This window comes from Equus asinus, chromosome 3, assembly GCF_041296235.1.
Source record: "Equus asinus isolate D_3611 breed Donkey chromosome 3, EquAss-T2T_v2, whole genome shotgun sequence".
Taxonomy (NCBI): Eukaryota; Metazoa; Chordata; class Mammalia; order Perissodactyla; family Equidae; genus Equus; species Equus asinus.
The window spans coordinates 34,302,016-34,329,910 of NC_091792.1; the positions used below are offsets into that span (position 1 = coordinate 34,302,016).

The 27,895-nt window shown below is 43.6% G+C and overlaps 1 protein-coding gene and 1 long non-coding RNA gene across 2 annotated transcripts; one reads left to right on the forward strand and one right to left on the reverse strand.

Moving 5' to 3' along the window:
• The first annotated feature begins 13,567 nt into the window (after positions 1 to 13,567).
• On the forward strand, positions 13,568 to 27,023 carry REELD1 (reeler domain containing 1). The gene is made up of 7 exons (XM_014838134.3): positions 13,568 to 13,698; positions 15,508 to 15,726; positions 18,858 to 19,080; positions 20,906 to 21,069; positions 24,397 to 24,709; positions 25,178 to 25,241; positions 26,052 to 27,023. The coding sequence occupies exons 2-7, from the start codon at positions 15,519 to 15,521 to the stop codon at positions 26,658 to 26,660; spliced, it is 1,581 nt and encodes a 526-aa protein (XP_014693620.2). The 5' UTR covers positions 13,568 to 13,698; positions 15,508 to 15,518; the 3' UTR covers positions 26,661 to 27,023.
• On the reverse strand, positions 15,709 to 19,508 carry LOC139044782 (uncharacterized). Its single transcript, XR_011501942.1, has 4 exons — positions 19,270 to 19,508; positions 18,833 to 19,078; positions 17,130 to 17,264; positions 15,709 to 15,837 (listed from the first exon to the last, which is right to left on the reverse strand). It is a non-coding gene; the product is annotated as an uncharacterized lncRNA (long non-coding RNA).
• Positions 27,024 to 27,895: the final 872 nt, after the last annotated feature.

Here is a 27,895-nt window from a genome sequence, read left to right on the forward strand (position 1 = left end):
TGCTGTTTGATGAGGCTCGTGAATGCTGAGCACCGTTGATTCCTTCCTAGCGTGCCTTTAGTCAATAAATCAATTTTCTCTTCTATTCGTCTTCTCAGTAGTCGCAATAAGAAGGTCCCAAGGTGCACACACAGACCGCTGTCCTCCACATTCAAAGATGATGTTGCTGACAGTGATTTGTTATCGCTCTTCTTGGATGTGACAGGAAAGATCAATAGGCAACCATCAGCCCTTATGCACGGCCAAGGTAAAAACTACCCCTTGGCTTGTGTCTTCAGGCACGGTTTGCAGAATCTTGCATTTTTTTGCGATGACTGTCTCTTAGAATTTGTTTTTCCCCTGGAGTCCCCCTAATCCTAATCACCACATGACAGGCCGTTTCCCAGCAGCCCTTCGCTGCGTCTTCGTGTTAGAAGCTGCATCGTCAGACCCAGTAAGTACATGAGAGAGAAATGGAGGCAGGCTGTGTGTGACTCTCTGTGTCGCCTTTTCCTCCCTGGCCAGCTGTGTACCCCACGTCTGAGCATATGTGGGGCTTACTTAAAACCCAACCCAGTCATGTTGTTTCATGTTAAATACATTTTATTTGATAGTTTACTTATGACTTCTCTTTTGCTTTTCTCCTTATCGTTTTTCAGCTTATTATAAAACTTTTTTAAAAATAACTTTTTAAAAAACTTTTCATTAAAACTAATCACTTTGAGAACTGTGAGGAAAAGTCCAGGATGTCAAGAGATGTAGTAGGTCTTGATCAAAATGTATTGTTTACATTTTTGAAGAAAAAGGGAAACATCTATTTTAAGAAGTACTTAAAGTGAAGAATGGGTGAGAGGTTGACAGAGAGTAGATACTTTTGCCCCCGTTAGAACTGTGTTTTCCTAAATGAATCTGTTTTTGCCTGTTCAGAGAGATGAAAGTATTGTTTTAACTGAAGGGAAAACGAGGTTAAATAATCAAGCCATCAGGCAGAGGATTTAAAACTCTTCTTTTTATTAAAAACCAGTGCAGACTTTTAATATGAATACTTTTATTATTGTCATTCATTTCCCTTTAATGAAGTGAAACTTACCCAAAACTAATACATTCTCTTCTTCCCTCCATCCTTCCTCTTCTGTTCTATGGGAGAGACCAGCTTTTAGACTCTATAGTCCCTATTCCCGACACTATCCCTGTCAAATTGTACAGGCATTATTTCTCTCAGAGTTGCCTTATTCTGAATTTCATGTCAGTTTCTTTGTTACTTTAGCAAGTGGACCCTTCCTCCAGCTTTCTCTGTGGAGGTGGAGGGCTGTGTGAAAGTCACTTGGATTCCACTGGAGGCAGGACTCACGCTAGAGTCAGTGGCTGCTTGGAGGGCTGTGAGCGTTGCTGACCTGGGTGCTGTAGCAATTTAACGAAACACGGAGAAAGAAGTGCCTGTCTGGCATGTGTATGTGAGAGAGACATTACTCCGGTTTAAACTGAAAACAGTGAGGAGACTAGATCAATTTTAGAGCCATTGTAGACTGGAAGCTCCTTGAAGGTAGGTCTGTGTTTGGTGTTTTATTTCCAGTGCCTGAAGGTGTCTGCCACATCGGTGTTCATTTGCTGTCTTCTTGCTGGCAAGTGACTACACAGAAACCCCATCCTGATGCCCTTATATAATTTACCTAGGTTTTTGGTAAGCATTTTTGCTTCCAGGTAGACCTGCTCTCATCCTCAGCATCAGGCCCATTATTATTATTTGAAAGTTTGAAAATACTGGCAGAGGCAAGTTACAGTGCACTGGGGACCTTAATTTTCCAACATCTGCTGCAAGTTCGTCCTGCCACAAGCTCATCTGACACATTTTTGGCCTGCCTGGCTGACAGTTTTGTTGCTTAGAAAGCAGAGGAAACACCAAGGAGGGCTGATGCTGGACTCCTAAGGAGGAAATACTCACTGACAGGGAAGTGATGGGAATTTGGGAAGGTGACTTTGTCATTTTGGCATGGCTACCAGGGAATAAAATAAACATTATATGTATTCAGACATGTGTCCCAGCCTTTGTGAAGGCAGATATCCAAAAGTTCAGAGAAAACATCATCTTGTGGGAAGAGATTCCATAAGTTTAGAAACCTCTATAAGGTTTCCTCCTGTACACAAACTCCAAAGAGAAAGTAAAGGATTGGCTTCCAGAGAGTTCCAAATCGTGATGACAATAGCGAACATGTAGGCAAGGCTTCCTTTGTGCTGGCCACGGTTCCAAGCTCTTTACAACTCATTTGATCTTCTCAACAATCCCATGAGATGGATATTGTATTTTCTTTTGGCAAATGAGGAAATTGAAGCACAAAGAGGAACTTGCTCAACATCACCCAGCTAAGAAGTGGCAGGGGTGGGATCTAAACCCAGCAGTCTGGTCCAGAGACTTTAAACCCCACAGCCTGAATGTGTCAAAAAGCCCAAACCCCCAAATGAACTGAGGCTTTTCAGCATAAAGTGAACAACAAACGGATAGGCCAATAGTTAAAGAGGATAGCATGGTGTTAGCAGGTGGCGAGAAGACCAGGCTACTCAAGTTTCATTCTAAAGGAATAACCTCCAAGCTGAGAACATTTCTAGGAGAGAAACAGAATCTGGCAACATACCTAAGACTAGCTCCTCCAACTTAACTCCAGTAGTGTTGAGTTACATCCCGCTGCAATGAAACAGCTTGCAGGGGACACTGAGGAAACACTGTTAAGAGCATGTGAGATTCAAGAAAACGAGAGATGAGCAAGTGCCCTGGTTAAAAAAAAAAAAGAAAAAGGTTAGGGAAACAACAGACCAGTAAACTCGATGTTAAAACCTTGAAATTCCCAAAAGAATTAGAGAAAAAAAAAGGGTGATTTTTTCGGAGGCAGTAAGGGTTCAATTGAAGAAGGCATGTCAGGACCACGTAATATGGAATCAGTTTAGTGTCTAGACTACTAAATGATGGGAATATAACCATAACATCCTCATTGCCACCATCACTGTCATCCTAACGATTATGGAGCAGTTTCCACATGCCAGGCACTGTCTGAGGCACTCAGCATGTATCTCATTTAATCTTCAGACCCAGTCATCATGTCATAGTCATCATCTCTCTTAATCCTAACTCACTGAACAAAATTTCTTAACTTTGAACAAAAATAAAATAGAGTAGTTGCTGGTATTATTGGGGGATTCGTAAGTGATACTTGGAAAAGAAAAGGATTTAAGCGTACATAAACACAGCTGTGTGGACAACAATACTTAAAATGTGTTGCCGTCTTCTGTTGGTTCTGTACAGTTTAATATTTTCATTAATTACTTAGGTAAAGGAATCAAAGATTTTTCAGATGATGTATTTTTGATAGGGACAGATAATATTAGAAATAGGATCAAGAGTGAAAAAGCTCAATAAGCTAGAAAAAGAGAATGAAAGCAATAAACTAGAAGCAAAAAGCACTTCAATTTGGGGATTTGGGGTTTTTTTTCAAGCTACATAACACAGTTTGGGGAGACCCAGAATTACTGAATTTCATTGTTGGAAGGAACTTTTGGTCTTCAGGCTCACCCAAGCAGTCCCACTAAATAGTGTTCTAGTCCAGTGTATTTCAATCTGCATCATAGGGCATGGGAGGTGAAATCAACTTACTGATTAAAAGTCAAAATTTTTAGAAAGTAAAATACAAAAAATCAAAATGCACCGTTTATAGTAATTATTAGTATTATTGTGTTAGGCTTTTGTTTCCATTTTATCCTTGGTTATGTATGCATTTGGTGGTGATGTTATGTTTTCTACTATAGATTTTGGTCAAAAAATTAGCCACTGCTGTGGCCACCTCTTAAATATCTTTCATTACTTCATTAATAGACACTGTGGGGAAACCTGGAGATTTATACTTTGTATAGATATGACTCATAGGAAGATTTGTCTTGTAATATGGAATTTGAATTTGTCTCACTGTAGCTTGAGCACGTTGGTTGTGTCTCAGCCCTGCCACATACTGGCCATGTGATCTTGCTCAAATTATTTTGGATCTTTAATCCAAAAACATCCTAATCTGTGAAAATGGAAATATTACTAAAAACAAGGCAATAATACTTTCCAAACCTCATGTGATAGTAAAGTCTGTTTTTTTTTAAAAGAAGGCACTTTAAAAACTCTGAAGATGTTATCAGTGCTATTCCTTTGTAACCTCTGGACAAGCCTAATCTTTTCTCATCGGCTCTTGGGCTATTTGAAGACTGCTGTCATGAACTTCTCCCCTCAAGAAACTCCCCGTCTGTTTATCTGCTCTTCAGAAATGCACGATTTGGAGTCCACAAACCACTCTGGTCGCTTTCCCGTTTGCATGTGTTTATTCTGTTTTATTTATTTCCTCCTGTATACTCATTTTAAAGTAAGGACACGACATGAAAAATGACATGCAAACAATGAAAATAGATGTGTTTGGTTGGAAGAGCTTATTGATGATTACTTTGCTGTTTCAAAAATTGTTTTGAATGCTGGTATATACCCATCTTCCATGGAAATAAAGCAGGGTACCCAGAAGCCAATTCCATATGCGGACTAGTAATCTCAGAGTATGATGGGAAAATTATATTCCTTGTTCAGGAGATAAAATCGCATTAAAGTTTTTTTTTTTTTGTATTGTGTTTTAGTGATATGTTTTCAGCTTAAACCTCTAAAGTTTTTTATTTTTATTTTTTTTCATGCCTGCTGGTGAGCCATATCTCCTCCATCTTGGGTTTATGCCATTGGTTTTTTTCTGACCTAAGTAAAGCACTTAACATTTGTCCTTGTTTAATTTCATCTTGTTAGATTCAGCTCATTGCTCTAGCCTGTCAAGATTATTTTTCATCATTATTCTGCCATGCAGTCATCTGCTTGCCCCTCCCAGCAGCTGCTTACCCACAGGCCAGAGTCGCATGCCTGCTGCACCTTCCTCTCTCAGCTCTGAAGGGAAGGAGCCACAGAAACCCCTGTCCAGGTGACGTGATGGAGCTGATTATCAGCATCCTTCAGGGAAGTCCTTCAGCCAATTTAGAATCCTTGTTGTCCTTCTGCTATTTTAGCCCACTTTTTCCCCTATAGTCCATAAAAATGAGAAGTAAGCAACTGATTATATTTACCTTGTTTACTTAGCTGCCAGGAAGCTGAGAACCTGGGCCAATCATCCATTTTTAATAAGTCTAAGCCATTCAAAAAATCCATAGAAATAAAATAATAAAACGTGGTAAAAGCTTTTTTTAGAAAAATGATGAATTTGTATAATATGTGTAATTTTAAAGAATTTGGCTATATAGAGTAAATCCTACTTGGTACTGCTCCATATCTTGTGCATTTCAAATTATGTTATTTCTGTACACATTACATAGAAAAGCAAAACATCTTAAGGGACTGCCATATTTGAATTTTGTTTAAACTTAAACTATGTTCAAACGATGTTCTGCTTAACTCTGGATCCTTCAGTAATACATGGTGCATTTGGCTTTGGGATAAAAATACAGGTGCATGGTGAGAGGAGTAATACTGATTTTAACAGAAACATCCCTGTTCCTCAACCTTGCGAGTTAAGCAAATAAGTCAGCGTCAGGTTTAGTGAAATGGTAGAGTTAAAGTGGTATTATTGGCTCCACCTGTGGTAGACCTTCTGTCAAACTTTTAAGGACGCTGTTGCCACGTGGATTTTGCATGCTTCCCTGTAGCGTTTGTATGCGCAGGCACTGGCCTGGGAACTGGGAAGTCTGCTGTTTCTCCTTTCAGCTTTCCTAGACTGCTGTATGGTTGGAAGCAAATGAGTACATTTCTCCGAGGTGCCCCAAACTCGCGGAGATGTGGGCCGCCCTCTCGTGTTAGAGGTGTGTGCAGAGGACACACGTGAATAATTTAATAATGATGCCGGGCATTTTGTTCCCCTGAGTGCTGGCTCAGACCCCCGGGGGTCACTGTAGGTGTAGTATTGAGGGGCCAAGAGGCTGACTTCTACTGCTGTTAAAGGGAGCCGGTGAATGAGGCCTATCAGTTTTAGGTGTCTGTTTAGTAGAAGAAAGGGCCGTTGATAACAGAACATGACAGAACTATGCCTGGTTTGGGGAAAATGTGGACCCAGCTCTGGAGTTGAGAGTCATAAAGCAAAAGAAGAAATTTGTCCTGCAGATATGGTCTATAAAAGTGAACCAGAGGATCATTTTTGGAGTTTGGTCTTTGTTGGTGCCTTGAAAAATGTTTAAAAAGTAGAAAAAAAGTAAAAATGTTGGGGTTGGCCCAGTGGCATAGTGGTTAAGTTCACATGCTCCACTTCAGTGGTCCAGGGTTCAGGGGTTTGGAACCCAGGGATGGACCTACACACTGCTCATCAAGCCATGCCTGTGGCAGCATCCCACATGCAAAAAAAATAGAGGAAGATTGGCACAGATGTTAGCTCAGGGCCAATATTCCTCACCAAAAAATAAATTTGATGAAGAACTTTCACATTCAAAGATTTTGGCATTTTTCCCATTGCCAAGGGAGGGCAGAGGCTAACCAAACAATTTGCTTCTTCTTGGTATATAAAAGATAAGCAGTTTGGATCTCTTCTATAAAGGAGAATAAACCCTGTTTGTTTTGACTGTGCCCGAGATGGGAGATAAAGGGCCATGTGAGGGGTTAGAAAATGAACGATGATACTGAGGTAAGTCAAATAAACATAATGCTGCATTCTTTATTTTAAAAAGAAAAGCGAGAAAAGAAAATATGTCCTTAGAATTTTTAAGTGTTCTTTAATTTGAGAAAATCTATCATGGATAGAAGGAAGGACAAACACTTGTTCGGCATCAAGGACTCCTGAAGTCTGGTTGCACTGCAGTGGCTTTCACCTGCGTGCTGTGATACTGTGGGTTTGCCTGCTCAGGTGGGTCTGCAGGGTAGACGTGCGAGGTCTTCAGTGAGGGGATGTTCTAGCCAGGTGCCCAGCTTACCCTGAGTGTCCTTCCACACCCTGGTCCCAGAAGTAGGACATTGAAATCTGGCCCGCTGCCATTAATTTGCTATTTTGAACCATCACAGGCCACTCTCTCTGTATATTTCAGTTTTCTTGAACATCTGGAGGCAGTGGGAGCACCACGGAGGTTAGGAGCACAGGCTCCTCTGCAGAGGTTTACAACTCACCTCCTCCACTGATCTTAATCTTCCTGTGGTTCAGTTTCCTCATCTGTGAAATGGGAGGGTATGAGTAGATGTTTCACAGGATCATTGTGAGGCTTAGATGGGGTGATACAAGAAAAACATCAGATGGGTGCCTGGCACATAGTAAGAGCCCAGTAAGTGGAAGCTATTGTTCCTACTTCCCTTGAAAGGTTGGAAGAAGGATGATTCAAATAAATGAAACACGTAGAGTTCTCAACAGAGACATGTGCACACCTTGATCTTCCTGAGCTTCTTGTCTGTGCTAAATTATTTAACAGATGACTTATGATGAGCGTGGTACTGTGCTGTGCATGGGATCTAAGCAATTTTCAGATGATTCCTACCCCCCAGGGCTTGGAGGTAGGTTGATATAAAAGATAGCACACACAAAGCCCATCCGTTGCAATGGAGGGCAGTAGGTGGGACCAGGTGCCCACATGAGGATAAAGAGTGTATGTGGAGTAGGATCCTAAGAAGGTGCCTCAAAACAGTCATTTATGTAGAAGTCCCCAGAATTATTTCAAAACTGATCTTGGAGACTAATTTCTGGCATCTAACCACAAGCTGTGAATGTTTGGGTTTTTTGAAAAGGGAAAAGGAAATTCATAACCCCCAGATCCTCCTCTTCTGACCTGCTGTGATAACACGTGATCATCTGTCTCCTCATCATGTATCTCCTTGTTTTGTGATCGTCTGCTGATGTGTTAGTCTCCATTACCAGCCCTGGAGAGGCAGACACTGCGTGTTATTCATCTCTGTATCCCCTGCCCTGAGCACACAGCCTCCACTTAGTAGGCATTTAGCAAAGGTTGGCGGAAGGAATTAATGAAAGCTGAGTGCATTTCCAGCATATCTAACATTGAATGCCACCAACTTCCCTGTTTCAGATATAAGTTATATTATTCGTTCAGGCTTTCTAAATATCATTCTTTTTTTAAAAACCCCTCCTTTGCCTCCATATAGTCTCCAGATCTTACTGATTCTTCCTTTACTTCCATTTACTCCCATCCACATCACCGTCTCCATCGCTTTCCATCAGCGCTGCCTCCTTTTATTTCTGGATAATTATAACAAACACAATGTGTTCCTTCCGCTTTCACACCTTTGTTCCAGCTCTCCTTCCTGTTTTGTGTGTTCCGTTACCCCTCTCTATCCATCCAAACCCACCTAACCTCCAAGATCAAGCATCTTTTCTTGCTCCTTGTTCAAATATCCCTCTCTACTCTAAATTCTGGTAGCCTGGCTTTTTCCCCCCTTCTGATAAGAGCTTTCTGTTTTTGGTGTGCATCATTGTGCTAGTACATCTAGTCCTTACAACATTCTTGTGAGAATTCTAATAGTCTCCCCCACTTTACAGATGGGAAAAACTGAGGCTCACCAACATTAATGAACTTGTCCAAGGTCACACAGCTGACTTGGTGTCTGACTTCAGAGCTCTTTCTTCTGCATCTTGCCACCAAGTAAAATGTCAGCTCCTAGATACTTTCTTGCATCAGCAGAGTATTGCTTTGCAAATAATAAGTGTTCAAATATTGATTAATTTTAATGTCCTGTTTGTATTGTTCTTTAATGGGGAAAATGGAGTAGAAATTGGGCAGAAAAAGAGCACTAAACCTTTCCTATTTTTAACGGAAGAAAGTGCACAGTAGCATGGAGAATGAAGCAAAAGTCAACAAACCTGCTAAATGTCCATAAATGTCCATTGATTTCCCATTTTTAAGAAAATTAAAGTTGAGTTTGAAGAAAATTGTGAGAATTTTTCTCGTTTTTACACAGATTATCCCAGCACTCCAGAAATCTGTAGGCTTTAGAAAAAATTATCTAGGTAAGTATTAAAATGCTCACTACAATATTGATGCTAGAATAGCCAGCGTCTATGTAAAAACAGTAGTCAATTTCAGTGGAAATTCATGATGAAGGCAGGAAAAAGGGAAAAAGGCTGTTAACGAGTTACCAAAGGCACATGATCCATTTCCAGAGAACTCTGAAAATGAAGGCTTTGTCCGCGTGTCTACTGGAGTTAAGGACCCAGAGACGGGACTGGAACAGAGAGCTCTGTTGACCTGTTGGTGCTTCCTTTCTGAGGATTCAATGGGCAGTTGTGAAAACTTGTTCAAGGCTAACTCCTGAGCCAGGAGTGATATGAGATGGTGTCAATGCTGGTAATATGTGCCAGCATACCTTTATGACTAAAATAAAACTTGAAGAATATGTGTAATTCTCTAGCTGGAAGAAATCTAAGAGATTTAGTAATTCAAACCTTTTATTTTATACCTGAGGCAACCCAGAGAAGTTAAGTGATTTGCCAAAGGACACAAAGCTTCTGATTTGTAACCATAAATCCCACCACGAGACTTCTTGTGTATGACATTAAAGTAACTGTTCTAGTCAGGGCCACGTGATGTTAATGTAACGATTTAGTCACGTTAATATATCAAGCCCAGCCTAACTGCTAGTGTGAGGTGACTGAAGCAGATTCAAACAGAAACCCAATGTTTTCTTACTTCCCGCACTGGGCCTCCTTCACATTGGAAACTCTGAGGTTGAGGGGTGAATCCGAACGCCCGAGGAGCCTCGCTCTCTTGCTCTCTCTGGTTCTCACTTCCCCTCTTGCCGTCTCTCACAGTCACACTCTCTGGCCCCCTCTCTGGGCCACAGACACAGAAGCGTCTCCTCTCTGTGCACAGGCTCCATCATCTTTAGCTCAGCCAGTTTTCTTTCCCAAACAAAACTTGTCTGTGCTCTTCCTTTGTGTCAAACCCCGTGCTGAGCTAACTGCTTATTATTTATTACCTCTTTGAGACGTCACAAGAACTTTGGGATGTAGGCACAAGAATTACAGTTACCTCCATTCTGTAGATGAGGTTACACAGGTGGTCGGTGGCAAAGCTGTGGTGAGAGACCACATCTATCACAGCCTGAAAGCTCTGTGACCTTTGGCAAGTTATGTAAATGCTGTGACTTGGTTTCCTCACCTGTAAAATGGGGTAATAATAACTGGGACCTCATAGGGTTGTGAATATTAATGAGGTAACTTACTAACTGGTTGACCAGCTTTGGGGAGAGAGTGGCACAGGGCATGCTGCCAGCTCAGCAGAGGCTGTGGGTGGCAGGCAATGAGGGTCATGTCCAGGGGAAGGCATCCTCCTGGTTTCCAACAACAGGAACTACTTCATGGGTGAATGGCAGGATTATTTATTGAGCTGTTTGTGTGTGCTCTCTCTACCTCTTTGCCACGTCCTCTCTCGCCTGGTGGCTGGGCCTTTTGAGGCCTCTGCTTCAGGGAGCTGGGGTTGCATGGCCAAAGCAGAAGTGCAGTAGATTACCCTCTACCTGTGGTAGGTAGGTTATGCCGGGTCCCCCGGGAGAGGGGGGAAGGAGAGCCAGGAGACTTTTGTCCCTAAGACTGGGAAAGGAGTGGAGGGGAGGTTAGGCACGCTCCCCCCAGGAGCAGGAATCTGTGCCCCACTCCTAGGAGTACCAAGGGTGGGAGACCCTCAAGGGGGCAGGGCCACACTGTGCATCTGGGGACGTGCAGCCCCCAGCCTGGCTGAAGACTTGAGCATGGAAGCTTCTGAACTAACTGCCTTCATGTGATTGGGAAAACTGGAACAGCAGCAGCAATGGAAGGCTCCCACCCCAATTATCTAGGCCTCCCAGGTTCTCTCATGACTTAACCGAAGATTGAGCTTTCCTCCTTCCTGGTGCGACAGCTTAGAGGAGCCAGATCTGATCAGTTTGATTTCACTGCGTGGGAAGTACTGGAGTCCTAGGCCAAGGCAGTGCAGCCTCCTCTGTTTCTAGGGTAGAGAGTCTTTACATTCGCCATGACAGGCTAAGCAGCTTGGCCCCAAAACCGACATGACAAGGATAGAACTGTCGTCTCTAAATTAGTGCTATGCCCCTTAAGTCGCTCATTTCATTAGGCTTTCCTGGAATGGAGACGAGGCCTAATCGTCAAACCATCACGCTGACCACTGTCAGCCTGGAGCCCCCACTCCGTATCACCCTGCACCATCCGTGTTAGGATTCTCTCTTGGACACCTCGCCTTCAGTCGGTCACCAGATTATCCCAACTCTACCTCCAAGTGATCTCAGCCCATCCCTCTCGCTAGCCCCATCGTCACTGTTCACCTCATCATTTCTTACTGACCTTAGTGTAGCAGCCTCCTCCACAGCCTCTGGCTCTCCCGCTGTTTCCAAAACTGTCTTTACGGAATCCCAACGGCCTGTCCCACTACTCTACTGCTTACACAGCCACAGTAGCTCCTTATTTCCCACAGAATATGGTTCGATCTCCTCACTCGGATATACAAGTCCCTTCAGAGTTTGATTGCTACAATTCTCAGCCTTGCTTTCCTCCTCCCTCGCAGCCTCCTTTCCAGGCATGTCTCAAACATGCCAGAACCTTTCCAGGACTCCATAGTCAAGTGTCATAGGTGGAAAAACAAAAACAAGTAAGCAAATGCACAAAAGCCCTCTCAAACTAGTTCCAATAAAGGGGAAGGAGTACATTCCAGAGAGCTCTTGGAAATGAAATTCAGTTTGGCTTGCCGTGTCACCTATTCCAATCCTACCTTTCCTTAACCTTTTAGCTCAAATGATCTGTGTTTCTTGAAAAGTCCAGATTCTCAAGGCAGCTTGGTTGGTTGCTGCCCAGTCAATGATTGACAGGTCTTGGGTAAAGTGGCCATCTCTGACCAATCAGTCACGGTGAGGGGGTTGTCATATGGTATGTAGGGGCTCTTTCAAGGGCTAAAATCTGGGCAGATTCTCTAGAACAGCGCTTCCAGGCCTTACTGTGCCTATGAATCCTCTGGGGAGCTTGTTAAAACATGGAAACTAACTCAGTGGATCTGCAGTGGGGCCTTGAGATTCTGCATTTCCAACCAGCTCCTTGGTGATACTGATGGTACGGTCTATGGACCACACTTTGAATAGTGAGACTCTACAAGGGGTTGTGGTCAGGGCATGCAGTAAAAAGTATTCAATACATTCCTTTTATTCTAGAATGTTCTCCATTCTTCGCTGCCAGGAAAAGTTCTGCTGAATGTTTAAGATGCAGTTGAAATGTAACCTCTGCGAAACTTGTTTGGGCTCTTAGAGAGTTAATCTCCTGTAACTCCTTTGTGATAAACCAGTTTTCTTTTGCCTAATAGTTATTTGGGTATATTTGTCACCATCATTTTTTGTTTATTCTACTTTTTCATTTATGTACAGTAAAATTCACTTTTTGGTGCACAGTCTATGAGTTTTAATAAGCTCACACAGTTGTATAACTACCACCACAATAGATTCAGGACAGTTCCATCCCAAAAAATTCCCTCGAGTGCCCTTTGTGGCCACTCCTCCCCACAACCCCAGCCCCTGACAACCACCGGCCTGTTTCTGTTCCTATAATTTTGCCTTTTTCAGAATGTGATATGAATGGGCTCATACACTAGGTAACCTTTTGAGTCTCCTCCATTTTGCTGTGTCTATGGATTTGGGATAGTGTCTAATGCATCTTTGGTTTTGCCCAAATAAATGCCTAACACCACGTTGGTGTTCAGATACTCATATTAATAACTCTTATTGTAATTAGTCAAATATCCTTTCAGAAGCCTGGCATCTTTATCAATAAATCCTCGATGGCATTGGTCCACTAGAGGCTTGGTGGTTTCACTGACTTTGTGGTGTTTCTTCAATTCAATGTTTTCCCAACTTGCCTGGTCATAAGAATCTCCCGGGGTGTGTAATAAAACCAGTATTCTCTCCTGCAGATTCAGATTTCACAGGTCTGGAGAGAAGCCTGGGGAATCTATACCAGCACTTCTCAAATTTCACTTACCTCAGAATCACCTGGAGGGCTGGGTTGTTGGCTGTCTTCCTGAGTTGCTGATCCAGTAGGTGTGGAGTGGCGTCCCGGAATGTGTGCTTCTAACAAGCTTCCACATGATGCTGATGCTGTGCTCTGGGGACCCCACTTTGAGAACCACTACAGGAACTATGCTATGATCAGGTGTCTCAGGTGGTTCTTATATGCATCCAGATTTGTGAAATCCAGCTTTAGTGCAATTCATAGGGGAGGGAGTGTGCTGTGGTACTTTTTTGTACCAAACATTGCTCTCTGGCCATGACATCAATCCCACTTCACCAGGGTTAACTTCTTCAGCCTACATTGACTCAGAAGCAGAGAATGCTGAGATTTGATTCAATCATTCTCCTCTTGCCAGGGAGACCAAGATGAAGGCATCCGGCTTCTGCTGAGGATGCCAATGCCAGTCGTGTGCAAAACCAGTTCCAGTTCTTTCTAATTCTTCACACAGCCTTGAACAATGTTGATGTGGAAACTGTGTGAGTATGTGTATGTGGTCTTAGAGAAAACCAATGCGATTAAGGCTGGACTTGGACACGGAGCGGCAGTTCCTATGGATGCCGAGGATTAGCGGTAACAGCTGGTATCCTGCCCATTAGAGGAGATGCTGAAGGGAGAAGAAAAGACTTGTTTCAAGGATGTGTCTTTGCAGCTCTGAGGGGGGAGGCCGTTCCATCAAGCCTGAAGGCAAGTGTGCTTCTAGGTAAGTGGATGCTTTTCTGGGTTCAGTTAGGCAACGTGCTGGTGGGAAAGGGGGGGATTTGGCTGTGGCCATGAGCTGTGGGACATGGCCCTCACCCCCTTCCTCCGGAGGCATCTGTGTTTGATCTGCCTTTGGAGAGAGGAAGAGGAGACCATCTTCTGCCATCAACAAGGGCTCAGGGGGCATTTTCTCTGTGGCCCTTCTGAAACAAAATAGGAAGAGCCCTGAGTCTCCTCAACTGAAAATACGCTTTTACAGCTCATCATTCGTTATCTCCTAACGTGTCTGGGAAGCTGTCGGAATGCTCCCTTGTGGTGTAGAGGTTTTTGACTTTCAGTGCCTCATGGAAAGCAAACCTAGCAAAGAAAGGTATTGTCTGAAGGACTCTTAAGACAAGTCTAAGCGATCTGAGTTATGGGTCATACTCCTTGTGTCTCTCTTTGTCTGGTCCATGTAAAGAGTGGCGATCTGTGAAGATAGGATGGGAGTATGGATTATCTCCTTAGTCTACTGCTTTTAGAGCTAGTTTCACTAAATTTATACATTTTATTTTTACATTTTAAAACCAACTTATTAGAATGGAAGGCTGTTGTTGCCTTACATTGCTCCTTAGATCAAAGTATTAGCAGAACTTTTAAAATACGTGTGCATAGGACTATAAAAACAATTTTTTAAAAATGCCCAGGGCCCAGCCCAGTGGTGCAGCGGTTAAGTTCGCACGTTCCACTTCTCCGTGGCCTGGGGTTCACCGTTTCGGATCCTGGGTGTGAACATGGCACCGCTTGGCACACCATGCTGTGGTAGGCGTCCCACACATAAAGTAGAGGAAGATGGGCACGGATGTTAGCTCAGGGCCAGGCTTCCTCAGCAAAAAAGAGGAGAACTGGCAGTAGTTAGCTCAGGGCTAATCTTCCTCAAAAATAAATAAATAAATAAATAAAATAAAAAATAAATAAAAATGCCCAATAGTCCTGAATATTTATTCAAAGAGATTTCACCTATCTTATTTGCTCTCTCTCACTTTATTTTCATCTGTGAACTTCTTTACACAGTCAACTTTTAATTCTTTCTGTTGACGGGCATTAAAGGTGGCAAACAAAAATGAAATTTATTCTATAAATGTTATTTTATCTGATCGTTTTATTCTATTCCTGAGCCAGTTTTTTGCCAGAATATTTAAGAAGGTATGGAAGAGATCAGCTTGAGTATAACTTTCTTTGTTCATCTTCTCTGCAAAAAAGTGGTGAAATAACTAAAAACGGTCAACAGGAGAAAGGACAAGGAGATATCAAAGCATTGCAAATTTAACAATCACCTCTAAATAATTGATAGGTGGCAGACGTTTTGTAGCATTTAACTCTAGTTTGCAATTAAGAGATAAGGCACTAATCCAAGCCAGCACTTGCCATGCTGGAATATTGGTGTCTCACTTAGCAATAATATTTCATAGCTCACTCTGCCCTTGGTATCAGACAGCTTGTAAGGAGTTCTCTGTAGGATACAAACATTTTCTGGCTCTGTTTCCTTGACTTAATTATTAAATTCTCTCTTTAAAAAGAAGCAGTGTGGTCTTATGAGAAAATCACGAGAAGAGAGGTTTAAAAAAAAGAGGGTTTAAAAAGGAACTGCTCCGTATAGGCTGGCCTGTCATTTTGTTTTTGACCTTGGGCACCTGCGTCTGGGGAGGCAGCATTAACAGCATTTCAGGTTCAAAGGCAGTGTGGACTCTGGTCAGTCACATTCAAAAAGACGACATACCATTTTTCTTAAGTAGTATCTGGATTGAAGCTGTTGTCTCTCATGACCCAGGAAAGGGCAGGATGAGGGTCCCCGCTGCCCTCACAGGCTGGGCTTGTGCCACCCTCTGCCTGGCTTCCTGCTCATTTGCCTTTTCCCATGGTGCCGGCTTGGTGGCCTGTGAGGACATGCAGCCCAAGCATATTGGAGCCCAGCCTCAGGACCCTGGGACCCACCACATCACCATTCACACCAGCAGGTCTTCCTACTCACCAGGCGACACAGTTCCAGGTACGTACGGGAGAGGCTTTGAGACCCTGAGGAGCTTCAGGGCCCTAGTGACAAATCTCGAGTTGTGTTTGTCCCAGGCAGGAGTTTCCTGGGCTGAAGTTTGGCTTAATCCTAAGAGGCAATTATGTGGCCAAAAATAAGCATGAAATAATTGTATCATGAAAACCACATAACTAATCTCTATATTGACATTAATCTTCATAAGAGGGCACAAATGACATCATTATAAAAAATTATTTTTTCCTTATTATGATATAAATATAGTTATCCTGATCAAACTTCATGTATCATGTGTGTGTGAGAAATAAACTTTTTTCCTCGTTATTTAAAACTAAAATTATTTGGGGAGTGAAAAGAGTATTTGCTGCTATTTTAGTTTAGGAGCTTAGAAAAGCAGAGAAAGAACTTGAATGCAGGTGGTTTATTTGGGAGGTGCTCCCAGGAAGCACAGATGACGAAGAGGGGACAGGGAGACAGGGAAGAGGGAGACACCAATAAGAGGTATGAAACAGAGCAGGTCACTGCTGTGGGCGACACACTGGGGCTCAGTTCCAGTGGAGACTCTCTGAGAAACCACATGAAACACACCTCTGAATCACCTCTCAGGAGGATGGAAGGAGTGGGGTATTTATTGGTTGAGGGTAGCCTCCCAGGGGCCTTTCCACCAACCCCTACTGCCCCCCAACACACCCACACACACACACACTCCTCAAAGTCACACCTGCCTACCTTGGACCAAGCTCCCAAGGTGCCAGCTAGAAAAGGCAGGGAAGGAAGCTGCAGATGCTGAAGGTGGCAGCTAAATGTGGTTGGAGAAGTATCCGTGTGGCTACAGTGGTGTAGGTCCACGCCCGGGAACCAAACCCGGGTTGCCAAAGTGGAGTGCGCCAAACTTAACTACTAGGCCATGAGGCTGGCCCTCAGACAATGTATGTAATAAAGGGCTCAAGGAAGCACCACGTGGACTCAGTGAGAATTGTGTTCTGATTACACATTTTTTTGCTGGGATCCCACACTAATCTGTGAGCTCCTTGAAGGTAAGGACCATGTTATCCTGTTCATGGATGTATACTCAAGGCCTCGTACAGTGCCTGGTGTTAAATAATAACACTAAATATTTGTAAAACATTTATTAATAAAAGTTCAAATGCATGGAAAACTGTAACGTCTGGGTTCCCTTAGCAGAGAATAAGTGGAGAAAGGCTGCTGGGTTGTGAACCTCAGTGTTTGCCATACTTATTTATGCAGGTATGTCAGTAGGAAAAATTCCTACAAGTGAAATTGGTAGATCAAAGGGTAACTGCATTTTGCGTGTGTGTGTGTGTGTGTGTGTGTGTGTGTAGTTAAAATATGCGTAACATAGGGGAGTTAGCCCCGTGGCGAGTGGTTGAAGTTCTGCTCACTTTGCTTTGGCTGCCTGGGTTCACAGGTTCGGATCTTGGGTGCAGACCTACTCCACTCATCACCCATGCTGTGGAGGCAACCTGCATACAAAGTAGAGGAAGACTGGCACAGATGTTAGCTCAGGGCGAATCTTCCTAAAAAAAAAAAAAGAAAAAGTAAAAAATAGTAAAAAAAATACATAATATAAAATTTACCATTTTAACCAATTTTAAGTATACTATTCAGTGGCATTAAATACAGTCACGATGTTGTAAAACCATCACCACTATCCGTTTCCAGAACTTTTTCATAATCCCAAACAGAAGCTCTGTACCCAATTAAACAATCACTTTCTGTCCCTCTCTTCCCCCAGGCCCTGGTAATCTCTAGTCTTCTTTCTGTCTCTATGAATTTGCCTACTCTAGGTACCTCATATAAGTGGAATCATGCAATTGTTGTCATTTGAGGCCTGGCTTATTTCACTTACTCTAATGTTTTCTAGGTCCATCCATATTGTAGCACATGTCAGAGGTAACTGCATTTTAAATATGGAAAATACGATCAGGTTACCCCCTCAAAGAGTTGCCTGGTTTATAGTTCTAGCACTACTGAATGAAGGCCCTACCTTCTCCGTAGTCCTATCAATACTGGTTATAATTACACATTTTAAAATTTGTTAATGTGATAGGTATAAAAGAGTGTCTCATTTGTAATTTTTTTTTTATGAGGAAGATTGGCCTTGAGCTACCATCTCTTGCCAATCTTCCTCTTTTTTTTTCCTCCCCAAAGCTCAGTACATAGTTGTACATCCTACTTGTAAGTTGTTCTAGTTCTTCTCTTTGGGATGCCGTCACAGCATGGCCTGACAAGTGATGTGTATGTCTACACTGAGGATCCAAACTGGCAAACCCCAAGCCACCAAAACAGAGCAGTGAACTCAGCCACTACACCACTGGGTTGGCCCTTGTAATTATTTTTTAAAATATGATTGTACCTGTTTTGTTTTCTATTTGTGCCCTTTGATAATTTTGGATTTGGTCATTTTTTTATTAATTCCCTATAACTCTGTATATTTGTCAGTTTTGTAACTTACAAATACTTTTCTCAGTTTATCATTTGTCTTTTGATTTCTTCCATATTCAGAATTTTTAAAAATCATCTTTTTCCTTTATGGCTACTGGGTTTTGCTTACAGAGGCATTCCTAACTCCAATATTAAAAAACAAACAAGGGGCCGGCCCTGTGGCATAGTGGTTAAGTTCACACGCTCCACTTCAGTGACCCGGGGTTGCGGGATTTGCCAGTTCTGATCCTGGGCATGACCTAGTACTGCTCATCAGGCCATGCTGAGGCAGCGTCCCGCATAGAAGAACTAGAAGGACCCACAACTAGGATATACGACTATGTCCTGGGGGCTTTGGGGGAGATTAAAAAAAAAAAAGAAGAAGATTGGTAATAGATGTTAGCTCAGGCCCAATCTTCCTCACCAAAAAAGCCCCAATCAAACAACCAAACAAAACAAAACCAAATCATTGTTTTTAGTTCTTTTGTATTTTGTTTTCACCTATCTTTGATTCAAATGGAATTTATTTTGGGTGGGAAATAACACTTCAACTTTTTTTTTTTCCCTAATGAATTGTTTACTTTCTGGGGGCTGGTCTTAAGCTTTCAGTTTTGAAAAGCCCCATCTGAAATCACCTAATGGAACTATGTCAGGCGCTCACCTTGAATGAATGTTTTCTGTTGCAGTGACTGTGAGGAGCGGTCGTAATTTCATGGGATTTCTGCTTCAGGCTCGAAGAGTGTCTGATCATCAAATAGCGGGCACTTTCGTTTTCGTTCCTCCTCAGTCCAAACTGATGACTTGTTTTGAAGAGGCTGACACCGTCACCCACTCTGACAAGTCTCGGAAGAGAAACCTGTCGTTCGAGTGGAAGGCCCCTGCCCAGCCTGTCGGGGACATCAGATTCCTGTAAGAGACAGTGGAGTGCTGGTTCTTAGTCACTGAGCCTTCCCCTCTGAAGACAGGGCAGCTTCTCCTTCCTTCAAGTTGCCTGTTCCCTACCTCTGGCCACCTTATAGCAAGGACAGGGTCACGGGGGCTGCCCCAGCTAGAGCCTATGCAGAGCGTAACTAAAAAAAAAATTTGTCCCCAGCTCACCCTTTGTCATAGTCCATGGTCCAGGGTTGTGATTTCCTCTTCTTCTGGGCCCAGATGAATCTTGGCCAGTCTCTCCAGGAAATTCTGACTAGAGCTGCTGGTGGGAAGGTAGGGAAAGAGCTGAGAAAGAGAGGGACTGAGGCACACAGACAAGTAGACACTTTCCTGGGCTCAGGGAAAGTCACAGAAGTCTCTGTGCCTTGGTTTGTTGTCTGTTAACTGGATGTGATAATGACAGTACCCACTTCATGGGACTGTGCGAAGGTGAAAAAGCCAATATATGCAAAGCACTTAGAACAGTTCCTGGCAACAGTAAGTACTGTACAAGCATCATCAGTACTCAAAATGAGACACTAGCTTTGACATTCTTTTCAGACACTTGCATTTTCCAAGAAAGACTTTTTCTTTTGCTTGTAGGAAAGGATGTGTGTTCTTCAGTTTCTTTTCCCCACACTCTCATGTATATAACATGGAGGCTGTGCCTGAGGGTGGAGGCATCCAGACCCCGTGTTTCCCCTCCTGGCTTTCCCCTCTGTTCCTCTGGGGAACAGAGACGAGTCATGGGGCCCCCACCCCTCAGTGTCTCTATTCCATCCCTTCCTGGTGGCCTAATGCAGCAGCAGGACAGCAAGGAGGCAAGCGCTGTGCCTGAACCATTTTGCCCATTTGGAAAGGCCAGTGCCCACTTGACTGTTGGTGTAACCCAGCATCTGCTGTGGCTTTGGTTCTGATCCAACGCAGAGGGTGTGTGTTGATTGAAGTCCTTACATCTGTACAGGTACTTTCATTTCCCAAAGCACCTCCATTTCTATTTCCAGGTTATTATCATAGCTGCTATGTGCTACATAGGAAGTAGTCTAGAAGCTATTATCTCCATTTGACAGGCAAGTCACTTGATCAGAAGCCTCTCGCAAAGTCACCCAATGCTCTCTCACCTCCCAGATCCTTTCCCACGATAACATCGATCTGTTTGAGGCTTGAACCACGCCTCTGACTTGCACCTTACCTCTCTGCGTGACCGCTGCTAAATCAATCACGTTTTTATAACTGCCTTATTTAAAGTGAGAAAAATGACACTTGCCAGTAATCCCTACCTCAGTAGGGAATTTTGGGGGTGGATAAATGAGATAATGTTTGTGAAAATGATTTTTACTGGAGAAAGGCATTACGTATACAAAATGTTATTTAGAGTATTAATGATTTATCTCTAATTTTCAATAGAATCTACAATTGCAATTAGAATTGTATGATTATACAATAGAACAAAATTTTGAATTAACAGTGTAATTCGATTAACAATATACCAGTAATGGCTAATATTAAAGTTGAAAATGAAACCTTTGACTCTAAACAGTTTAAGAAAACACCTTTTAGTCAAGAGATTTTTAATGACTCTATTTAGGAGGGTAATTGATTGGTACATATCCCCTCCTACTTTAATTATTTGCTGCTATCGAGTTTGTTTATGAAAAGAATGGACTCCCCCAAGGATAATACAGTCATTTCTTTTTGGTTCTGTTCGTTTAAACTTTTGTTCTTTATCTTTTTGTTTGTTCTCGCCTCTCTATTAGGATGGCCCGAGGTATTATTTCAGGGAAACTAAATCCTCGAATGCCTCTGCCTGCTTTTTCCACAGTTTATCAGTAGTCCAGTCGTACTTCATTTACTGGGCAAGGATTGAATCATCTGTTGTGTCTCAGCAGACACACAGCAGAGCCCATTCCGCCGGCTGTGTGGAGCTGGGCTCACGGATGCCAACCCCAGGGCAGAGGCCGGAGGGTGTGGAAGGAACCACCCCAGGTACAGCTTGCCACGGTATTTGCTAGCCTAATTAGCATCATTATGTTTATAGTTATCTATTTTCACTTAAAAGTTACTCCTGCCAGTTTCCAGTTCCTGCACCACAAGCAATAAACACCTGCCTTGGCCGACTGCCCCCATTCTTGGGGACGTGATAACAGCTGTGAGCAGGAGGGCCGTGATGACACAGATTGCCATTGCTGTGTTTGTTGCAGCAAACACACTTTGTCCGGCTCAACCTCACAAATTAAGTTGGGCCCTGGAGCGAAGAGGCAGAACTTTGCTGCAAACCCTCCAAACAGCGCACTCCTCCCCCCACCCCCACATTTACCAATCATCACAATATTTCAGCTCTTTTCCTCAGACCCCTGCAGCTACACAGGGCGCACAAGAAATAAATGATCTTTTCTTCTTTTTTTATAAAAACTCATCCAGTTGTGTGTTTTATTGAGGAAGATTGGTCCTCAGCTAAGATCCTTTCCGTTCTTCCTCTATTTTATATGTGGGACTCCTGCCACAGCGTGGCTTGTTAAGCAGTGTGTGGGCCTGCACCCGACCTGGGCAGGGGAACACAGGCCTGCAAAGCGGAGCGCACAAACTTAACCCCTACGCCACCAAACTGGCCCCAAAATCTCCTCCAGTTTTTACTGTTACTTTCTACATGTAGGTAGATGGCTCTTTGCAGCCTGGGTTGGAGAAGAGAATCAGAAATGAGAGGCTGTTTCAATGGCAATGGACTTTTTCCTGGTTCACCACATGACTTTAGACCCCATTGGCCCATGAACACCTGAAAAAAAAAACCAACCAGCTAGAGCGTGTTTGACCTTTGTGAAATTCCCTGCTGATATGGAATTCATTTTCATTATTTATTTGTAGTTAAATGCTGTGAACAGACACACTCATAAAGGCAACGGTCACTTGCACAGAAAAGCCAATGTTTGATCCACTCAACCCCACTTTCCCTTATTCTTGGCTAACATGTGACAGCTAGGATCCGATTTGAATCCCTGACTTTGCTCCGTCTATCAGACCCAGGCACAAAGATGACCCGGGGCGGCCTTCCATACTCTGCCTGTGACCAAAACCTTTGCCTTCCCCACATTGCCCAGCAGTGCTCCTCTACCGTTTCTGCCAAGGTGGTCCTCAAAGCAGATTAGAGATCTCAGGGCCTCAGAGTGTGGTCTGAAGAACCTGCAAACCCAACATGTATTTGAAGTCTCATGTTTTGTTTTATAAATCGTGCAAATGTTGCATTTGAATCCCAGGCATGTTTGTTTTAATATGAATATGAATAAAAAGTGAGCCTTCAGGATGTTGCCTCGTGTTCACCCTGTAGTCTCTCTGGTGGTTGACCCTGCTGGGAACCTTGTCCCCCAGGGAGTGACAGACTCCAGTCTGAGCAACTACAGGATAAACTCCTTATTATGTTCCAAACCTCACTCCCCTTCTGTACCCAGCCTGTTTTCCTGCCCTTTCCTTTACACAAACCCTACTGTTTCCCAAAGGAAAAAGGAGCGTGTGTGCATGTGCGTGGGTGCGTGTGTGTTTGTTGGAGGAGGGGTCATCTAACAAAGAGAAGTAGATTTCTTAACTGTAAGAAGACTTCAGTAGGCAGGTGTGAATTATGAATTTTCACATTGGGAAGATGGTATATTGTATTTCTCAAACATTTCCCAACAGAGCCTTGGGACACTTTGACCCTATTAGGCATGATCTGCTTTTATAGCTCCATGTCTGCCTTCTGACATTTCCTCAGACTGGGCTGTTCCTCCTGATGATCTATTTATCTTTCAGGGGGTGGTTCATATATCTCCTTTGTAAAACTTTTCCTCATACTTCTTGGTGGGCAAATGTAACTGCGTCCTTAGTTCTGATTTTAAAGCTCTCATCACACTGTAATTTAGAAGGTTCAACATCTAAGAGTCGTTCCTAGATTTTGAGTTCAGAAACAACAATAACCAATCTGCATCACGTCTGCATCCCCCGCACACAGTGGGTCTGCAGAAAAATGTCCAAATGCATGTAGAGTTCAGGCAGGAGACGAAAACCGTCTGAGCTTTTCCCACATTCTTTGTGTCTGTTAGGCTTCGTTGTTTTTCACTTCAGTCTCAATGTTTTTGAGTGATGAAGGCCTTGGAACAAAGTGGCACCAAAAAAAAAAAAAAAAGATTCAATCTAACCCATTTGGAGCCCTGGTCAGAGAAAGTTTTGCCAACACGTTTTTTTTTTTTTTTGTGAACACCATCATCATCATCCTAATATAACCGTGGTAAACTCTCAGTGCACGTCGCATGTGTGCCAGGCACTGTGCTTCATGCTTCCATATCCGTGATTTTATTTTACCCCCTCAACAACTCTAAGCTGTAGCTACCGTTACTGGTCCCATTTTGCAAAAAAGACACTGATGCTCTGGGAGGACTTGCCCCAAACCAGGAATTCGCAGAGTGGAGAATCGAACCCAGACAACAATCTGACTCCAAAACCAGTGCTTGCTTGCTTGCTTGCTGCACTGTGTGACGCTATTTCTAATGTTCTGGGCCATCATGTCAGCCAGTCATGGATGGGAAATGAGATGGTAGGAGGCAGTGGTAGGCAATGATCTTGTCTCTGCCCACAGCAGAGGCTCAAGTTATCACCACTGGGGAAACCTTGGTGTTGACGATATGGCAAGAAAGATCTAGGACTTTTAAAAATCTTTGACTTATAGGATCTACTTTCTTTTTCTAGCTAGAAGCAGTTTTGAGTAGAGGCGAGAAAAAATACAGTGGTTACAGAGGTTTCTATATTTCCTGGGTATAACTGTTAAGAATGCACAAGCTCAGAAGGGCCAGTCAGGGACATACTCTTTAAAAAGATGTAAGAAGGGCAGGCCCGGTGGTGTGGTGGTTAAGTTTGCATGCTCTGCTTGGATACCCCGGGGTTCATAGGTTCAGATCCTGGGTGCGGACCTACACGCTGCTCATCAAGCCATACTGTGGCAGTGTCCCACATACAAAATAGAGGAAGATTGACATAGATCTTAGCTCAGTGACAATCTTCCTCAAGCAAAAAGAGAAATTGACAACAGATGTTAGCTCAGGGCCAATCTTCCTCACACACACACAAAAAGATGTAAAAAATTGAGTCCTTTGCTGCTTGGTCAGAGGCTTGTATTACTGGGCAGATCATCTTTTTCTTGACACTTTTGAGTGTCTCACACTTACTGGTCTGTTCTCAAGGCACATTGAAGTCTCTAGTACTTACCCCATTATAGTAGCTGTTTTTGCTAATCAAGACAAAGAAAATGCTCTCACTCTCTCTCTGTGGTGTTTTTGGGCCCCTCCCTAGCTGCCAGTCTCCCCATCACTCTTCTACAGCAGCACGCAGATGTCTTTGCTGTCGCCCTAACTGGACCTGCAGAGGAGGACAGCTTAGATCCTGTTCCTGCCAGTTTTGGGGTGACAGAGTTTCCTGGGGGTGCAGAGACTCTGTTTCAACCATCTTCACACACAGCTACTGCAGTCAGCAATGGCCAGCCACCCAGTGGGGACAGCAGCCCACCCCTGGAACCATCCCTGGATGTCCGTGGGCTGGAGAGGCTGGTGGCCCTTGGGAGATTCTCCTCAGAGGGCTTTCCTTCCAGCCCTAGCACCTCCCACAGGTAACACGCCAGGGGGTGGGCCATTCAGTCAGGTGGTGGGATGAGGCCAAACACTGGGGTGCTGAGCAAATGTACACTTCTTGGAGCCTGACAGAAAAGGATCTTACCATATTTATTCTTACGTGCCCAAGAAACCTTCACTGTGGAATGACTACTGGTCAGAAGGGGTGGGTGTAAAAACTGCCTGAGGAAACTACTTTCTTGGACAGAGTGAGGTCTCAGAGATGCTGTTGTAAAAAAAATAATTTTCTATTTTACTTATGTAAATTTACAAGTTTTATGTAAAACAAATAAAAGCACTCACTGAGTCTTTGCTGCCATCTTGACTCACCTCTCCCCTTCCAGTCCCCAACTCCAAAATCAGGAGTCTTTCCAAGAAAATCTGATTTTATCAATATACATAGCAGAGGTAGGAAGCATTGCTTTTTGATCCATATACTTAGTGGGCCCTTCTCTTCTTCCCTTTAGGACTCAGGATGATCCACGCTTTGATTCCTCAGAAACTTGCCTGCCCTCAGATAGTGATGCACAGGTAACAGCCTGAGTTGTGCATGGGCAGTGAGGTTGGTATTTTGACCCCAGAGTGGGAAGTTCCAGGCTGGGAAATAAGAGCTGTTAGAATAGTAGCCAAAATTAGAGAGAAGGAAGCAAGTGTATGATATACACACAGCATCGTTTCACTAATCAATACCAGCCTTTCCATTATATGCAGTGTCTCTGAAGTTATCGGCAATTGTAGAAACTGATGGTTTTAGTGATTTGTTTTCCCACTTAGCTTTGGTTAATGATTCCTCTCTCCTCCACACCCCACCCTTTCCTTCATAACATTGGCCTTAAAACACCATGTATGGTCCCAGAGGTTAGATCAATGGGCAGCGTAAAATATACATGCCCACTGATTTACTATTCCTTTGAAGTCTTAAAAGGACACAAAATAAAACAAGATATAATATTCGTACTCAAATTTATCAGAACCTACAGCAAGATTAAATGGTCCCTCTTGCATGAGTCCTAGTATAAAAAGACTCAAAGCTTTCAGCCACTTGAGATGACAATCACCCATATTGGTCTGGAAGCCTCTTAGAGGACCCTGAGTTTATTCTTGTAACTGGCCTCCATGCTGTCTCTGAGGGGCTTCCATTAGCTGCCCCATTCCCATCTATAACAAGTGCATATTCATCTACTTGGGCATTTTACTCTGAGCTCTCTTAGGAGAAAGCACGAGGCTGGGTTTTCAGCTGCTGCCTAGGCTTCTTTAAGGAACACAGGTTAGTTGCAAAGTTCGGTGGCAGCTTAGGGGAAGACCAGCTCCTTTGACTTCTTTTTTTCTTTGCTTTTCTAGGACAAGATGGAGATCTCTAATAGGACTGTAATGAGGCCCCCTCTGTACACTGTCCATCCTACCTATCCTCAGCGCCTCCGGTCCTCTGAAGCACTTACTAGGAATGGGGCTGTGGCAGCCAACCCAACCCCTGTATTCCACACCTCTGCCACTCCCAGGCCACCTGCTGCTGGTGGCCAGTCAGAGGCGTCAAGGCCCTCTGTTAGCTTCTTGCCTCAGTCAAAGCACAAGGAGCCCAGAGTCGGGGAAGGAAATGGAGAGGGCAGAGTGGGACACCCTAGGAAGACCAACCCAAAGCCTGAGGTTGGGCAAGAGGGAGCCAGTGACCCTTCAGGGATCCAGCTCAGGACTCCACAGTTGGGAATCCTGCTTGGGCTTTCGGCCACCTTGGGCATGGCCCTGGCTGCTGGCCTTTGCTACCTGCACACCCAGTATTGCCACAAGCAGACGGAAGTGTCCTTCAGTGAGCCTGCCCGGGATGCTGTTGTCAGGAGCGATGGTGGTGAGATTGTGCATGTCAGGAAGATTGGGGAGAACAGTTTTGTTTTGGTTGAAGCCGAATACAACTGGACCGCTCCCTCCGTGGGTGACAAGAAAACAATCCTCTGAGAAGCCCGGTGTCCCAGGCCTCTCAGCGGCCCTCCTTAGACCCTGTAGAGTGTCTCAGCCAGAACAGAGCTAATGAGAATAGCTGATGACAGGGATTCACTGTGCTCCCGTCGGGTCGGTGAGCAGGGAGTGGAGGAAGCTGTGAAAGGACAGTTTTATCAACAGAGGGAGTTCTTCCCGAGCTTTGTTGTCTTAACATCTGTAATGTAGCTGCTTTTTTTCTTTCACAATTAGATGTTCTGTTTGAAGAGTTAAACTCAACACAATGAATATTGTATAACCTGCTCATTAACTAGACTCCTGTGGCCGCTAAGCTTCCTCCATTGCCTTAAGGAACCTGCAGAAATAAAATTTCTGTCCCTCCTCAGTGTGTCAGCCTCATCTCCTCTAACTCTTTGAAAAAACGTAATGTTGGGTTGTGTCTCCTGCAAGAAAAAGAACGGCAGCCCTGACTTTGCCTCTCCAAACCACACCAAAACGAATTTTGCTTCCAAAACTGGAGTTCAAAATTGGCACTGATTTAGTTGGCTAGGCTAGAGTTAGGGTATTCCATCTTTTTGGAAACTCAAAAGCCTAGCAAATATGCCATGGAAATTGGTCCAAAGCAAGGAGAGTTTTAGAGAGCTGTATTGAACACGTCTATGGGAAAACACATCCAAGCAGCATACACACCAGAGTGGGGTAAGCAAGCCTCTCCATCAGGTGTAAATGGATCTGAGACCTCCATCCATTTACACTTGGTGAGAGGCTCTGTGTCCTAGCAGCTGGCGAACAGTCTGCCTTTTGCCAAAGGTCAGGCTGAAAAAAATGATGATGCCACACAGTTTGAAGAACAGCGCTACTCGTCTTTTCAGAGGGGAATGGAAAAAAGCATCAAGGACGAAGACCATCCACCAGCTCCTAGGACTTTATGAAGATCACTTTGATTTAGCAGGAGTCCCATAAATGCTACAAAACAACAGGTTTGAAAATACCTCTTGAATGTGCTCACCTAATATGACATATTAGCTGCCTTTTCAGAGGTAAACCTATTAGAGAGTCATGATCCATTTTAATGTGGAAACAAAAACTACCGTAAATTCGAAAAGGGTATTTACTGATTAAGCACCTAAAACACACAGGTACCGTGCTCAGAACTTTACATATATTTTCACATTTAACTCTCACGATAACTTAATAAGGAATACATTCAGTCACTTGCCAAAGAGACAGAGGCGTTCCCGACGTCTCAATTC

What these genes read in the sequence shown, in the direction of transcription:
- REELD1 (XM_014838134.3), top strand. Translation starts at nt 15,519, where the DNA reads ATGAGGGTCCCCGCTGCCCTCACAGGCTGGGCTTGTGCCACCCTCTGC. An exon ending in TGTGGAAGGAACCACCCCAG is followed by an intron (nt 21,070 to 24,396) that starts GTACAGCTTGCC and finishes GCCCCTCCCTAG; the next exon opens with CTGCCAGTCTCCCCATCACT. An exon ending in AGCCCTAGCACCTCCCACAG is followed by an intron (nt 24,710 to 25,177) that starts GTAACACGCCAG and finishes TCTTCCCTTTAG; the next exon opens with GACTCAGGATGATCCACGCT.